Genomic DNA, 17,896 nt, shown 5'->3' on the forward strand with positions numbered 1-17,896 from the left:
GAGAACCTGCCTGCAGGGACTTCAGCGAACCCGGCCAGAGGAGTGACTCCACATGGGAGGCTGCCTAGGGGATGGAACAGCCCCATGCTCCCTGGGGGCAGGACCGAGGGTTGGGATGAAGAAGGTGCTAAGCTGCTGCCTCAGGGGCTGCTGTGGAGCCTGAAGGTTAGGGGTATGAACAGGCTGGAAATTGCTTCCCCCTCCCTCCCCCGCCACTTAGCTGATGGGAGGAGAGGATTCTCCATGCCAGCGCTGTGCAGGGCTCAGCTCCTCCTGGCAAGCGCCACGGGATGGAGGGTCTTGGGCTTTCCCAGGGCACCAGCCCAGCCAGAGGCAATGGGGGAAGGAAAGAGGCTGCCAGCCAAGCTGTTGGTGAACCGAGAGCTCTGACCAGGGGCTGGTTCTCTGCACAGCGCTGGGAATGGGACGCGCTCCGCTGGTGGGGGTGCGGAGGGAGAATATGGAGGACCAGTGGGTCAGGGGGGCAAAGCAGGGAGAGGACAGTGAGAAGGGGAGAACATAAAGGGCCAATGGGTGGCAGCAGAAGCAACATGTAACCATCCGCCACCTGGCACCTGCCTGCATTCGTTGGCTGCTGCAGTGCGCAGCCAGTGCTGGCCAGAAATGGGGCAGGGCCCTGCTGGCTGAAAGCTGGCACACAGCGGGGGGCTGCACTGGCGGACCAGCAGAGGAAGCAGCTGGCCCCATGCGCTGCATCTTCGCCCCGCCACCAGCCTTGCACACCCTCCCCCATCGTTGGCCACTGAACCTCCCCACTTACCGCTGGTGGGCGGGCGGTTGGTGAGCTGGGATCCAGTCAGCAGCAGGACCCATCAGTACTGATGCGGGGGGAGACAGAAAATATGGGACAATTTGTCTGTTTTTAAGAAGAAGTCAGGACACCTGCAGGAGGGCTTAAATCCCGGACTGTCCCTTTAAAAATGGTCACCCTATGTGATGCCATGTAGTTAAATAGCAGATATGTGAACGATGAAGTTTGAGCTCATCACAGAGGTGATTCGCATGACCATAGAGATTTAATATTTAGCTAATAGGGTTACACTTCTGTCTTCCTTACCCAATGTAGTAGTGCTAGAGACTGCTCCCAAAGTAATCTCTCTGTTGTGATGTTGCTTAGAATATAACTTCTGAAGCAGAAGGGGAAATTTGGAGAAAGGAAAAGAGGAAAAGACATGATTAAGAAGTCACCAAAAGCATGTACTCCTGATAAACCAAATTCTGTACTCCTTGCTGAAGGCCCTGTTGAACTCCCATTGCAATCAAAGAAAAGATTTCCATTGACTTCAGGGAAGCTGGACCGAGCCCTCAGTCTTTACTCAAGCCTCACTCTCATTGAAGTCAAAGGAATGCTGCACGATTTGCTTTAATGCTGGTATTGGAGGGAGGATAAGACAATTGTCACTAAGTAATTTACAGTCCTCAACATTGTTTTATAGGAGTCTTGAAATGAATGGGATGACTATGTATACTGTTCATATTCAGTAGTTTGTATGCATACGTTTAGAGATTAAATTATAGTATGGCAATGGAGGGCAACTTATATGGTGTTGAAAGGTGTATTTTCACGTGTACAATATACTATTTTCAGTTAATAACTCTTACCCATTATGAAAAAGAAGAGAATGCTTAAAGGGCTTAATTCTCATTTTGGTTTAAGTCTAAAAAAATACAATAAAACAGGGAGAAGAACTTTAAAAATGAATTTAACTTATTTAAAATTGTAGAAGATGTGTATCCCAAATTCCACCTGAATGCAAATTGTAACAGCTTGTTGTGAACAACTCAGAATCAGGAATCATAATGAAAATACTAAAGGACCTATATCTGTGTCACTTCTCCTGTGTATCATTATAATATATGAATAAAATAATGAAATATTTTATATTTGTCCTCTCTAATAAGATCTATTTAGTCTTGAATAGCAAGCACCTAAAGAGAAAGTTTACCTTTACAGAAAAGATTGTTACAAGGAGGAGGGAGAAAAATTGTTCTCCTTAATCTCTGAGGATAGGACAAGAAGCAATGGGCTTAAATTGCAGCAAGGGCAGTTTAGGTTGCACATTAGGGTGGTTAAGTACTGGTATATATTTCCTATGGAGGTTGTGGAATCTCAATCGTTGGAGATTTTTAAGAGCAGGTTAGACAAACACCTATCAGCGATGGTCTAGATCAGAGCTGGGCAAACTAAGGCTGGGACCATCCTGCCCTGCCCCTGAGCTCCTGGCCAGGGAGGCTAGCCCCTGGCCCTTCCCCTACAGCTACGCCACCGTGTGGCTTGCGCCTGCCCACCTCCCAGGCTTTCCAATAACCAGTCATGCCACTCTGAGTGGCATGGTAAGGAGGTGGGGAGCGGGGTGGGGTTGGATAAGGGGCAGGAGGTCCTGGGGGGCAGTCAGGGAGCAGGAGCTGTTGGATGGGGCGGAAGTTCTGGGTGGTAAACAGTTGGATGGGACAGAGGTGCTTGGGGGTGCAGTCAGGGGACGGGGAACTGGGGGGTTGGATAGGTGTGGGAGTCCCGGGGGGCCTGTTGGGGTGGGGGTGTGGCTAGGGGTCAGGGCAGTCAGGGGACAGGGAGCTGGGGTTGGATAGGGGATGTGGTTCCAGGGGGCAGTTAGGGCAGGGGGTGGTCAGGGAACAAGGAGCAGGTGGGGTTGGATGGGAAAGGGTTTCGAAGGGGGCTCTCAGGGTGCAGGAAGGGAGGGGGCTGTTTGGGGAGGCACAGCCTTCCCTATCCGGCCCTACATACAGTTTCGCAACCCCAATGTGTCCCTCGGGCCAAAAAGTTTGCCCACCCCTGGTCTAGATAGTACTTAGTACTGTCATGAGTGCAGGGCACTAGACTAGATGACCTCTTAAGGTCCCTTCCAGCACTATGATTCTATATTGCTGACCTGAAATTGAACAATATGTATCAGCAATTTATTGATGGACCTACAAGAGCCAAATAATGCTTTCCAGTATAAAAAGGAGGCAAGTTGGTATTGCTGAATGCTGCTTGCACTGAGTAGCAAGAAAATATCCTCTGATAATGAGGTAATTTAAGACGCATAGGACCATTTAACCTATGTTTTTTTTTTAATTTAATACTTTTTAAAATGTCCATAGTATCCTCCTTCTACCTTTTAATAGATGTTGAGTTAAGCCTAACATCTCTTTCCCCCCTTATCCTGTGAGGGAGGAAATAATCCCCATTTTAGAGGTGAGGAAGCTGAGGCCCAAAGTCACACATGGAGTCTGTGGCAACACTGGTGATAATACCTAGGTCTGAACCTCAGTCCTCTTCTTTAGACAACAGGTTATCCGTTCTCTGTTATAATGACCTGCATGGCGTTTGGTAAAGAGAGCTATCAGACTGAGCCAGACAAAGAGCAGTTTACAAAATAAAAAATTGGCAAAGCCTCTTTAACGAGTAACCCATTAAACATAAATTACTGAAAATACAATTAATTGACTTATCTTGACAGGATGCTGAGCTGATGCTGCTTGTTACAGTTTGCTGTTACCGTTCTTCCTGCATTCACACTTCCTATGTGACTCCATTTCTTCCCAACAGAAACTTTGGTTCCTGACACTGCTTGAGCCTTTAGAGCTCTCTTAAAGCTTGATTCATTTGCTAACCAAAGTCATTAAAAGAAACAGAACTCAGTAGTCGATGGAATGGGCTAGAAGCAAAGTGCCCCAAACTAATTGTTCTCTTGATTTGTGTATTAATATCTTGATGCCCTGGTATCACTCACTGTCCTCAGAGTAATCCTCCCTTTTCTAAATATCTTGAATAATTCTAAATGTTCTGTAAAGACTTATTGATCTAAGGGAGTATTTAAAGGGGTTCACCCACCCCAGGATTGCCTCCTTGTGTCCAGGTATGGCATAGAGGCTCTCTTCCCTATATGCTGCCCCCGCCAACGGTTGCTCTGTCACTGCGGTGGTCTCTTCCCACAACTTGTCTGAGTTGACTCTTCTTTCAGGGCTAGGATCCTAGGGGTTATCCTACCTCCTTCTCCTCCACGCCCCTGCCACCCGGTTTCCTCCTCACCACCTCTTTGTTCCCAGAGAATCACTGCAGACTCCCTTCCTGCAGCCCCTTTCTTCTTTGTTTTTTTGGCGTAACAGACTTATTTCCTGACTGCCATGCACTGTACTCTATATCTTTTTCATGACTCGGATTCTTACACCTTTCCTGGTTTTCTTAAAGAACTGTAGAATGGCATTTTTTTATTGGGCACCATTTTCCTTGTATTCTTCATAGATGTTGCAAGGAAAATTGTGTTACCTTAAGACCCCTGAGTTTTCTGTATAAACACCTCCATTCACTGGTACAGTCTTTACAATCACAAAGGATATAATCTTGCATTTTCTGGATTTATAAATTATGGATAATCCATCTTTATGCTGTTAATTAGAAATAAATTACTGTTTAATCCAAGCTGCCCTGTTAAAATTCTAACTATAGGCACTTCACTCTTCCTCTCAGGGCCTTGCATTGTATCAGCGTTCTCAACTGTTGGACATACTTCTCGGAATTTTTTCTCTTTTGTTTCGTTTGCCCATAGTAGTTCTTCCTGTTCCTCCCTTAGCTCATTTTTGATTAGGTGTTCAAATTCCATTTTGCTTAAAGGGATTCCTAGGTCGTCATGTTCATGATTAATAGTATTTTCTGCCAGTTTGTTGCCTGCTATCCCCACATATGAGATTTTACAATTGTTATAGCCACTGTGCCAATTCGGTTGTTAACATAACTTTTTAATATAACATATCATTTCGGGTTTCAGAGTTACCACTGTAAATTGCCTGCAGCCCTGTTAAGGAGTCAGATGGTTCTGCAGAAAAGGACCTAGGGGTTACAGTGGACGAGAAGCTGGATAGGAGTCAACAGTGTACCCTTGTTGCCAAGAAGGCCAATGACATTTTGGGCTGTATAAGTAGGGGCATTGCCAGCAGATCAAGGGACGTGATCGTTCCCCTCTATTTGACACTGGTGAGGCCTCATCAGGAGTACTGTGTCCAGTTTTGGGCCCCACGCTACAAGAAGGATGTGAAAAAATTTGGAAAGCATCCAGCGGAGGGCACCAAAAATGATTAGGGGACTGGAACACATGACTGATGACGAGAGGCTGAGGGAACTGGAATTGTTTAGTCTGCGGAAAAGAAGAATGAGGGGAGATTTGAAGCTGCTTTCAACTACCTGAAAGGGGGTTCCAAAGAGGATGGATCTAGACTGTTCTCAGTGGTAGCAGATGACAGAATGAGGAGTAACGGTCTCAAGTTGCAGTGGGGGAGGTTTAGGTTGGACATTAGGAAAAAATTTTTCACTAGGAGGGTGTGAAGCACTGGAATGCATTACCTAGGGAGGTGGTGGAAGTTTTTAAGTTCCTTTGAAGTTTTTAAGATCAGGTTTGACAAAGCCCTGGCTGAGATGATTTAGTTGGGGATTGGTCCTGCTTTGAGTAGGGGGTTCAACTAGATGACCTCCTGAGGTCCCTTCCAACCCTGATATTCTATGATTCTATGACAGGATTGCCAGGCAGCTGGCCACACATCTAAAGTCCAGTTGAGTGCTAGCGTAATCCCTGTTAGCTCAGTTGTAAAGATGGATACAAAGTTAGCCTTACAGTTTTCTTGAATCTGAGGGAGGGCACACAGGAAACTGTTACTACTCTTCTTGTTCCTTCCTGTTTGGAGCTGTCTGTATATATTTGGCAATAGTGTCCTCACTTATCACTAATATATTGATTTGCTATATCTTGTATATTTTTCAGTCTTCTTTTTTTTATTTATTTACATAATTCCATGTCTGTCTCAGGAGGGATGGTTTTCCAGTGGTTTTTTCATAGCTATAGATTTTGGTCTTTTCAGTCCTTTCTTTTCACTGAGATCCTTTATCCACTTCTTTACCCTACTTACATGGAGAATTTTGATGATTTTTTTTTTGGCCCTATCCAGCCTCCACTTAATTCCCAGCTATCATTATATATTGGCTGCATGTTGTCATCTTCACTATTACCTAGTGTTTTGACCCAAAACATTAAATCCAGGAGCTTCATTCTAGGAGTGATAGCAGCTGGTGAAATGCATATCTGCAGTACACACAGAGGCATAGTAATAAAGGCGCCACATGCAATATGCATTGCCTGTGTTCGGATATAGTAAGTTTTTCTCAGATTTGTGTTGGGTGCTGATCCAAGGGCCTGACTCCGTATTCAATAATTGGTCTAATCAGCATTCCGGATGCACTACCACTGTTTTCTTATCTGTTCCCCAGAACGTTCCAGAGATACTTTTAAGAAAGTTAATTCTAACTTTGCACTTATCTTTAATATTTTCAGTATGATCCCTCCAAGTAAGCTTGTTATCAAATATCACAACCAAGAATTTATAATTTTTCACTATATTTATCTGTTGGTCATATAGGTATAACTTTACATCTTTTTAGATTTTCCTTGTGAAGATCATTCCCTTAGTTTTGTCTAAGGAGAATTTGAAGCCCCACTTGTTACCTAGTCTTGACTTCTCTTAAGTGCATCGTTGATTCTTTTGGTGGTGCTTTCAAGGGTTCTGCTTTTGGTCCATATGGCACAGTCTTAAGCAAATGATGTGATCCCTGTTCCTGAATTCATCTCTTTACAGAGGTCTTTTTCAAGAGGGTTGAGCCAATTACACTTCCCTGTGGAGTTCCATTCGCAGTTGAATGTATGTTGGAAAAAGCTTTTCCTATTTGGACTTGTGTAGTTCTTTTGCTTAAGAAGTCCCTTACCCATCTGTCCATTTTTCTTATACTACCCATGAAGACCATTTTATAAAGTTGCCCCTCTTGCCATAATGCAGCGTAGGTTTTGTATGTGTCCAGGAAGGTTACTATCATGAATTCTTTAGTTCTCATGCTTTTTTGTGCTTCTGTGTCTATCCTTACAATATGGTTAATAGCACTCCTACCTCTTCTGAACCCATTTTTCATTCCATCTATGAACCCATTTCTTTCTACATGTGTTCGTTATCTCTCCATTACCATTCTTTCTATGGTTTTACCTAAACATGTTGTGAGGGCAGTTGGTCTGGATGCGACGGGTCTTGAGTGCAACTTGGCTTTCTCATTGGGACAATAATTGAAAATTTCCAGTCCTTAGGTATTTCACTTTTTTGGCATATGTTGTTATATAATTTTGTTATGATATGATGCATCACCCTCAAGCTTCCTTAACTTAGGTATTTAAGCATTCCAAAGCTTATTTGGTCCTTCCCTGGTATGATGCTTTTGTTCCTTTTTATTGCTTTTTGGAATTCCCTCATGCTAATATTTTAATTTAAAATACTATCCACATCCTCCTTCCCCCTCTTCATCATCTCGCAATTATCCTTAGTGAATATTTTTCCTTTCCCTAATTTATATTCTCTAATCCTCATCATTACTAACCTTTTTGAAACATATTGGCCAGAATTTCTGCTTTTTCTTTGTTGGAGCTTATTACTCTTCAAGGTTTGGCATTTATTATATGGCTCGAATTCTTTATTCCATTCATTTTCCTAATTTGCTTATATATATATATATCTGCTGTCTTGGTATTTTTATTTACTTTCCCACATTCTGTCCTCCAGGTTTCTCTTTTTGCCCTTTTTATAGCCCTTTGTACAACTACCTTACTTTTTTTTATATTTAATTTAATTCTCACTATTTAAGCCTCTTTAAGCTACAAACTTCCTGACTTTATAATCTCCACCCAGCCCCTCCCCAGCTGGGCTCCATCATCAATGAAGCCTGTTGCTCTCACAGGTGCTGCCAGTTATGTTAATTAGCCTCACAGGCCCACATTAACCCCTTCTCAGCCTGCGTAGGGTCCATATCCCATCATAAAGTGTTAGCCAGATTTTCCAGGGAGTAGAGCAAAAGAGGAAGTTCTGTTTTTGTGTGCAATGTCTTGCCCTATTCCTTGGTCAAGTAGAATAATGAAGTGCTTTTAAGGCAGATGTAGTAGTTAGTACAATGGGGTATCCCAAGAGGGAGCCATTGGTAATGCCTGTTCATCTTAACTTTGATATAACGAAAAAATGGATTTGGTAGTATCCCTTGCACAATTCCTGTTGCCAGTTCATAAAAATTAGCTGGCATTAAAGGAAACTACTTTTTAACATTAAGTTGTATCTAATAACATACGGTTATTTTAGATTAAAATCTATCTGTGTGGAAAAAAATATAGATTGAAAATATAGATATTGTTGACATTTTGACATTGATGCCAACAACTGAGAGAGACAATAATCAAGCTGGCTCTAAAGCACCCACACACAATATATGTTTCTTGCTCCAATGGCTAGGGCTTACTTAATTTATGGATACTGTATCTTATGGGTGGGTATATCTCCTATTGACTTCAAAGATAGAAGAATTAGGCCAACACTGAACTTTTGAAAAGCCTGCTCTCTTTTCTTACTATCCGGAAGTAGCAAGTACTGTCCTAAAGTAGTAAATTCCATGCTACTTGTGCTACATTGACTTTTGTTTTAAAAGATTCTAAAAACAATTCATTGTCTTGGTATTGCTCTATAAAGCTCTGTGAGGTCTGTGTCCTGCCTGTCTGAGAAACCATCTTTCCATATGTATCCTCCCAGCAGGTGGGGAGAAACTAGTACTTACGGTGTCCAGATAAATTCTGAGGGCAGAGCATTTTCTTTAGGGGATCCTTGGTTTCGGAACTGTTCCCCTGGCCAGTTGGCCAGATCATGGCATAAGGTCCCTTTATTTGATCCACTGCCAAGGGGTTACTGATTAAGGGATTGGTTGAGTATATTGGGGATGTTGCTTCTGAGTTTGTTGCTCTTTATCATAAACACATGGAGGCAAAAAGTCCAGGGATTTCCTCTCTACGCAGGCAGATATTGGTACCGTGCGTAATATTTTGTGCAAATGTGTGTATCTTTATATACGAGTATAGGTATATATATTTAGTTCATCCAATGAGTACTTTTTTATGAAAGTACATATCTACAGTTAATGATAAAAAAGTGACGCCTACACAAGTCCTGAACATTTACTCACCAAAACACACATTTCAAGTCTCAAGGATACATAATCAGGTTCCTGTGTCTACTGGAAGTGACATTATCTGTTTGGGCAGATGGATGACCTTTGCTACTAGTGCATTGTTCATTTTTAGCAGGGAGACTTTTAGTAAAATGGTATAAAATTCATTTATTTTCACTAAATTGTACATCTTCTCAGACTTTAAGAACCCAGAAGTTGAAGGATATATGGCCTTGAACCAATGAATCACCACACAAGGACATGTTTAATTTTACTCATGCAAGTAGTCCCATTGATTTCAATGGGATTACTCACATGCTCGATCAGCACTTATAAGAAGGGGACAGAATTCTCTATGTACAAATTAGTCAAACTTTGCCGTAAAAATAATAATTGTACTCAGGGCTTTTTTAGTACTTGATCATATAGACTATCGAACAGTATCGGTCACAAAGCAAACAGATTCATGTGTACACTCACGGTTCATCAGTTAAATCCTTCAAGAAGAGTGGTTGTGGTATCTTCATCCTGTGGCCTAATGGAGAGAGTACAAGAAAGAGCATTAGTTCAGGATATATCCACTCAAATTATATGGTGGAACTGAAAACTCTTCTCACAAGAAATAGAAATAGAGCACAAATAGAGGTGGATGCTGTGATGTTTGTTTGACTCACAGGCAGTGTTCCTTGGTTCCTTTATAAGAAACGAGAACGCAATCAACAAATTGCTGAAAATACAGCTTTAACATTGTGTCTGAATAAAAGAGGATCTGTGGAGAGGACTTTATTTTGAAAAATATATATTTACTTATCAGTAGGAGGTTGCAAAAGGTTTTGGGACAAATTTTCAAAACTGACTGTGTGTTTCTGATGTGTGTGAAGTGCAGAAGGGCTATATGCAAATTGTGTGCACCAGTGATTAGTTAGCTTCCTAGCCTAGAGTATATGCATAAATAAATGAGCATGTACAAATTAGAAGACACAGTGTTTTAGTAGAATTTTTCATAATTTATTGAAAGCATAGGTTGCTGATGACATTTTTTACACTGGTAAGAGGTTCAGAAAGTAGGGGTAAACAAGGAACTTAGAAAAATTAGTTCATGCAGAGGATAATAATCATATTGTCTTGTCCTGTTTTGTTTAGAAAAGAGATGACTGAGGGGGGATATGATAAGAGGTCTATAAAACCATGAATGGTGTGGAGAAAGTGAATAAGGAACTGTTATTTACCCCATTGCATAACACAAGAACCAGAGGTCAACCCAGGTTTAAAGCAAACACAGGAAAGTACTTCTTGACACAATGCAGAGTCAACCTGTGGAACTCATTGCCATAGGATGTTGTGAAGGCCACAAGTATAACTGCATTCAAACAAGAATTAGATAAGTTCATGGAGGGGAGGTCCATCAGTGGCTATTAACTAAAATGGTCAGGGATGCAACCCCATGCTCTGGGTGTCCCTAAACCTCCGACTGCCAGAAACTGGGACTGGATGACAGGATGAATCACTCAGTAATTGTCCTGTTCTGTTCATTCCTTCTGAAGCATCTGGCATCTGCCACTGTTGGAAAACAGAATACTGGGCTAGATGGACAATTGATGTTACCCAGAATGACGATTCTTATGTTTTTAATTAAAATTGTTAGCTTTATTTTACACAGAAAGCATTTATCAGTAAATATGGAGGGATTTGTTGTGTGCAGTAAAATTGGAAGATAGAACAGTGCATTATTAATGTTTGGCTACATCCTTTTCTGATTAAGAATCATGACTTTTATGTTTCAGTGGTAATTTGAGTAACTGATATTGAATAATAGATGTGTTTAATATTCAGCATCACTGGCACAGCTTTAGATGCCCAGACACTAAGTGATCTTTAAATATTTCATTACACAGGCCAAAACACTAAGAAAACTGATTCAACAAACGTTTCGACAGTTTGCCATCCTCAATAGAGAAGAAAGTATTCTGAAATTCTTTGAGATCCTGTCTCCAGTATACAGATTTGACAAAGAATGCTTCAAATGTGCTCTAGGTGTAAGTATAGGGAGCACAGTAGTCTGCAGAACCCATTATGGAATAATGGTATAATTGACATTGTTTAGATCTGCAATTAATTACCTGTGCATAGTACACTTTTTGATTAAAAGGATTCTCTTTTTAAGTTTCATTAACCACAAAAGATATTGATGACATACATATCTCTCTAAATGAGTATCTCAGAAGCATGAGAGTTTGGAATAAGTGTGGTAGTTAGATGTCAGTAGATGTAAAAATTTATTGTATTTAATATACATTGGTGCTTAACTTCTGAAAGCCACTGAAAGGAATAAAGTTACATATTAATCTGTTTGATTTGTTTTGAAGAGTTTAAAAGTTGGTAAAGATTGTTCACTGAAGAGTGTAATGAATGATGCTGGAGAGCCTTTGTCCACAATTTTGTTCTTTTTCCCTTTAAATGTCACCGTCTCCACCTCCTTTTACATAAAAAGTCAAGCTGGATTATTTCAGTGGAGCTGGCAATTGGCCCAGAAGAAGGAATCAGTTACCTTACAGACAAGGGCTCTAATGTAAGTCTGCTTCTGTTTTCCTGTCTCAATGACGGTCTTAAAGGCTATGGAGTGAGGCACAGCTTGTTGTGAATGGGACTTTAGACAAAGATGAATGAAAAGTCTAATCTTTGAGCCAAACTAAGAAAAGGCAGAAAATTCAAAGTAAAAGCTGTTACTCGAGCATTAACTCATGCTGTGCGATGGGGAGAAAGCACAATGGTGTGAAATAGAGCCACAAATGACCTTAACTCTGGATTTGCTGGCTTTTGATACCCATTGAGGCACGCATTTAAGGAATCTAAAATATTGGTGGTGACATCTTAAAAAAAAAAAAAATCATTTAGGTATTTCACATCTGTAACCTTTTTTTTAAGCAGAATATTTACTTGGATAAATATATCCTTCAGCATTTTTATCTATCATTTAAAATCTGTTGTAGTGCAACAATTTCTGTAGTATCTAGATACCAGCATATCTGTTTTTGTTTTGATATTTATTTTGTACTGCATCATTTTACTTTTGTCTGAAGTAAATTCATTTGACTAAGTTATAGCACCCAGACACCCATCCCCTCCTGCCTCGAGAAAACACACAGGAATAACAACCACACATCTGGCAGCTTTTACTGTTGTGCTTTGTGTTAAGCGTATGCATTAACTTTCACTGTATTTAATTCAGAGATTACAGAAAGGTTTGGAAATCAGTGGTGTGTTCAGTTGAGAACATTCCACTTAGAGCACTCCAAAGAATGTTTTCCTTTGAGTATGCTATAAATGTGGATATAGCCTGATTGACCTACTGATTGTGGTGTGTTTTGCACTGACACGCGAAAAGATAACTATCCTTATTTAACAGCAACGCCTTCAGGCAAATAAGGAGTGGTATTGACTGGCTTCAGTCCACCCCTCCTCACTAACAAACATGATTACCATGATGAGGGTGTGAAGTCCATAGAAATTGGAGGAGGGAGTGTTGAGGGTTATGACACGATGAGACCAGAATTGATATCAGGTAGATATGAATTCAAGCTTGCTCAATGTAATGTAGAGGTTTAATGCTATACATATGTGAGATATTGGGAATGTAGACGAGAGTCAAAGTATTATGCAATTCTTATGCATATCTCATTTTTTTATATATGCTTTTCTGCAGCCTACCCATCTGGCAGATTTCAATCAAGTGCAGACTATTCAGTATTCAAACAGTGAAGACAAGGACAGAAAAGGCATGTTACAGCTCAAAATAGCAGGAGCACCTGAGGTAAGATATTGACTGCTATGGTAACCTTAAAGTTATTGATAACATTTATGTATAATTTGTTTCTCTACCCTATAAGAAAATTACATTGAAATTGTTTCCAACAGTTACACAGGTGTGTGTGTGTATACACACTAATACCAATAATGGAGCTTGAGGAAATTATTCTCTGTGTAGTAATGCTTTTTAAGCCTCTCTTTTGCAATCTAATTATAATAAAACAGAATAAATTTGTTTACTGAAAATATTTAAGTGGCTGCCTATTTGAGGGGTTTTTTTTCCCTTAAATTATCACCAAGCTGAGTCTTTGACATTTTTATTTACCTGTTAATATTATAGATGGAACATTTAAATTAGAGCAAAGAGAATTTTACACCATGTCAACATTAACCAAAGCTCAGAGAAGAGTAGTTCATGTTCTATAGGGAGGAAAAATGGTCCTAACAATTGATTGTTCAGAGTACCAAATACATTACAAGAATTTGTAATAATACTGGATTGAAGGTTATAGGTTTGTTACTTTGCATTTTAAATGTATGTATTGTGACAAAGCTCTGTCCTTGCCTCCGTGGGTCCCGCGTTTCCTGGCGGATTTCACTAGTCTCAGAGGCTCACTGTGACCCCCCACGTAACCCTTCTTTCTCTAGAGACAAGGGTCACAGTCTACTAAGCCATTTTTATTATAAGCCAGCAAGGGAGATGAGGAGAAGTTATCCTTCCTTGCACAGTCTCTGTTGTCTCCCAGTCTCAGTGATTAATCAGGGGCAAAGGTGGGGGGGAGCCCGGGCCCACCCTCTACTCCGGGCTCCAGCTGACCTTTTAGAAACATGACATGTACAATTCCCTAGGCTACTTCCCCCACAGCAGCCCTCACTTCCTCAAGTTCCACTTCACCCTTACCTCAGGGCTTCCTTCCTTGTACCTGATATGGTGTGTACTACTCAGCCTCTCCAACAGCACAACTTCTTCCCACAGCTCCTGACATGCACTCCCACCTGACTAACTGGGAGGCTTTTAACTAGTTTCAGCCAGGCCCTGATTGGCTTCAGGTGTCCCCATCAACCTAGCCTTCTCCCTGCCTTCTGGAAAGTTCTTAATTGGCCCCAGGTGTCTTAATTGACCTGGAGCAGCTTCCATTTCACTGATCCTGGTACCATGGATTTGTTTAGCCTGGAGCTAATATATCTATCTCCCACTACTTTTCTATAGCCATCTATTGCCCCGTCTATTGCCCCGTCACATATCCTCACCCCGCTCAACACCATAGAGTTGGGCAACTTGGGTCGCCAGGCAGTATGCTCGTGATAGACCATCAGCGTTGCCATGGTGGCATCCAGCCCTATGCCGTATGCGGAACTGGAATGGTTGGAGGGATAAGAACCACCTGGTGACCCTTGCATTCTTTTCCTTATTCCGCTGCATCCACTGGAGGGGTGCATAGTCTGTCACAAGAGTAAATCGCCGGCCTAAGAGCTAATAACGTAGTGTCTCCATAGCCCATTTGACAGCAAGGCATTCTCTCTCAACTACTGCATATTTCTGTTCTCTTGGGAGAAGCTTTCTGTTTAGGTAGAAGATAGGGTGTTCCTCTTCTCCCACCATTTGCGACAGAACTGCTCCCAACCCCACCTCGGAAGCGTCTGTTTGTAAAACAAATTGCCTGTTAAAGTCCAGGGCTATGAGTATGGGGTCATTACAGAGGGCCGTCCGAAGGTCTGTAAATGCCCCCTCTGCTGCATCGGTCCACTTTACCATGTCTGGACCTCGGGCCTTCACCAGGTCCGTTAGGGGACTTGCCCTAGTGGCGAAGTGGGAAATAAACCATCGGTAGTAGCCTACCACACCTAGGAACGCATGGACCTGCTTCTTTCGGGTCAGCCAGGGCCAGTTTTGAATTGCCTCTAGCTTCTTTGTTTGGGGCTTCACTATGCCCCTTCCCACAATATATCCCAGGTACCTAGCCTCTGCTAGCCCCATGGCGCATTTAGCAGGATTAGCAGTGAGGCTAGCCCGCCTTAAGGTGCGCAGTACTGCCTCAACTTTCTCCAGGTGGGTTCCCCAGTCTGGCGTATGGATGATGACATCATCTAGGTATGCAGCTGCATAACTAGTATGGGGGCGCAGCAGCTTATCCATGAGGCGCTGGAATGTGACTGGGACCCCATGTAGCCCAAAAGGGAGGACGGTGTACTGGAATAGCCCATCCGGGGTGGAGAATGCTGTCTTTTCTTTAGCTTCTTTGGTCAGAGGAATCTGCCAGTACCCTTTTGTCAGATCCAGTGTAGTCAAGAATCAGGCACTACCCAGTCGGTCAACCAGTTCGTCAATGTGTGGTACGCGTGGGAAAGGGTCTCCTGCATGACTAAGCATGTCTCTCGATCGTGCCATGGTTTTGGAAGATTGATGTGGTAAATTTGCTCCGATTTCCGGCAGCCTGGCTGCCGCACCTTATAGTTCACCTCTCCCATGGCTTCGATTATTTCGTAGGGTCCCTGCCACTGGGCCAACAGTTTACTTTCTGCTGTGGCCAACAGTACCATCACCCAATCCCCTGGTTGGAACTGTCGAAGCTTCGCTTGGTGGTTATAATGGGTTCATTGGGTCTCCTATGCTCTCTCCAAGTGTTCCCATACAATGGGCGTAACTCGGGCTATCCGATCTCTCATCTGTAGTACATGCTCAACTATGTTCCTTCCGGGATTTGGCTCCACTTCTCAGGCTTCTCTGTCTATATCCAATATGCCCCGAGGGTGGCGCCCATATAGTAGTTCGAATGGAGAGAAACCCGTGGAGGCTTGCGGAACCTCCCGGATGGTGAACATGAGGTAAGGCAATAGGGTTTCCCAATCTTTCCCATCCCGGCTCACCACTTTCCTGATCATGGCCTTGAGGGTCCTATTGAACCTTTCCACAAGGCCATCTGTTTGCGGGTGGTATACAGAGGTCCGTAGGGCTTGTACATGGAGCAATGAACAGAGATCTTTCATCAACTTGAACATGAAAGGTGTCCCTTGATCAGTCAATATCTCCTTGGGTAGCCCAACCCGGGCAAAGATCTGTATTAGCTCCTTAGCTATTGTCTTGGAAGCTGTGTTGCGCAGGGGAACAGCTTCCGGGTACCGGGTTGCATAGTCCAGTACAACAAGCACATGTTGGTGGCCCCGAGCTGTCTTCTCTAGGGGCTCTACCAGATCCATGGCTACCCATTCAAAAGGAACCTCTATTATTGGAAGAGGTATCAAAGGAGCCCGCAAGTGCAGGCGAGGGCTATGTAACAGACACTCCAGACAAGAGGTGCAGTATCGCCAGACATCTTCATGTACTCCTGGCCAGAAGAACCTCCGCAGGGTCTGTGCCTGGGTTTTCTCTACCCCTAGGTGTCCTCCAAACAGGTGACTGTGGGCAAGACTCAATATGGCTTTTTGATGATTTTGTAGCACCAGAGGTTGTTTTATCTCTTGCTCCTGCATTTGCACCACGCGGTACAGGAGATCTTTCTTCACTATAAAGTAAGGTCCGGGACTCCGGACCTTCCCATCCACGGGTATCCTATCAATCTTGGCCACCTCTTTCCTGGTGTTATCATATCTGGGGTCATCTGCCTGGTCCCACCCAAAAGTCTCTCTCCCGGGACTAACCTGCCCAAGCTCCCAGGGGCCGGCTTCTGCTTCTTCCAATGGCTCACTGCCGTCATGGCTGGGGGCAGCTTCTGGCTCGCCTTCTGTGGTGGAAGTTTCTCTGTTGGCTGCTCGCGTCCATCTGCCTACTAGAGAGGTCTTCTGACCCTGGGTCAGGATCCGGGTTCCCAAGGCCTTCGCAGCCTTCCTCTTCTTTTTTGTCTTCCAGGTCTTTCGGGGGGCTGAGAACAGATCCTGAGAAATCTCAGCGAACATCGGGGGTTGACATTGAAATAGGGGGAAAGAGGGAGCCTGGTGAACTTGGTCATGGAGGGCAACATGGAAAAAGTCAGAGACCACTGTGGAAGAAACATACAAACAGAGCATAAGGGCTAGCAGAATTGATGGAGAGTAGGGGGGTGAACAGGCAGGCAGTGTGATAAGGGGACTAGGTCAGATAAATAATCTAGAGTAAAATAAGGCAAAGCAATGGAAGAGAGAGAAGCTTGAATTTGATGTAATGGAGAAGAGGGGGCTAATGGAAGAATTTAAAGATGGATGTGTGTGATGTGGTCAGAATAATGAATGAGGAAGATGATCTTTATCTGTGAGAGCTGGAGGTTACTGTGGTCTAGTGGGGTCTATTCCTGCCTATGCCATTGACCATTTGTATGACCTGGGCAAGTCACTTGACTTTTCTGTACTTCTGTTTCTCTTCCTCTCTTTGTCTTATCTATTTAGATGGTAAGTTCTTTGAGACAGGGGACTGTCTTACAATGTGTTTTTACAGTTAATTGCAGAGTGGGACCCCTGGTGTCTGTTGGAGTCTCTAAGCCTTACATAACACAAATAAATTATAACAGCTGCATTCATTACTTTCCAGGCATTCTGCAAAACTCTTCTTTTTTTTCTTGGGTCTTTGGGGGAGAGGGTGAGTTAATAGAAAGAGTGGTCAGGTTGTTATGATTATGGTTGCCAGTTATTTTAACATCGTGTTTGCAGTTCACCGTATTCTCTGTGATTCCATTTTCAGTTTTGTTTATTTAAATTTCTGTAAAAGAGTGTAGATTTAAAAGATGTAAGCCTTAAAAAAGCACAAATAAATAAACTAAGTGTCCTGCTGCTCTAGCATTAATAATAATTGGAGTGTACATCACATTTTTCATTCATAGAGCTCCAAATGGTGATTAAGTAGTATTGTCACCATTTTATAGAAGGGGAAACTAAAGCACCAAGAGGTGGCTTCCCCAAGATCATATTGTGAGATAGTGACAGAGTTGGGAACAGAAATCACATCTCCTGTCCTTGTGTCCTATCTACTGGACATCGCAGCCTCTAAGGATTTGAAAAAGAGAAAGGACAAGCTGCCTGTGTCCACATGGAGAAGAAAGAATAAAATGTTGGAAAGAATACTTGTACCAAAACAGTCTTTAA

General features: G+C 42.6%; 1 protein-coding gene across 11 annotated transcripts in view; it reads left to right on the forward strand.

Annotated features, from left to right (window-relative positions):
* PTK2 (protein tyrosine kinase 2) overlaps positions 1–17,896 on the forward strand; it is a 391,237-nt gene that overhangs the window by 234,524 nt on the left and 138,817 nt on the right. For all 11 annotated transcript variants that reach the window (XM_043507295.1, XM_043507291.1, XM_043507296.1 and 8 more), the window contains 3 exons: positions 10,933–11,073; positions 11,529–11,606; positions 12,741–12,848. In XM_043507295.1, coding sequence (XP_043363230.1) covers positions 10,933–11,073; positions 11,529–11,606; positions 12,741–12,848 — 327 coding nt within the window. The remainder of the gene's footprint in view (positions 1–10,932; positions 11,074–11,528; positions 11,607–12,740; positions 12,849–17,896) is intronic.

The sequence above is a fragment of the Dermochelys coriacea genome, chromosome 2 (assembly GCF_009764565.3).
Source record: "Dermochelys coriacea isolate rDerCor1 chromosome 2, rDerCor1.pri.v4, whole genome shotgun sequence".
NCBI lineage: Eukaryota > Metazoa > Chordata > Testudines > Dermochelyidae > Dermochelys > Dermochelys coriacea.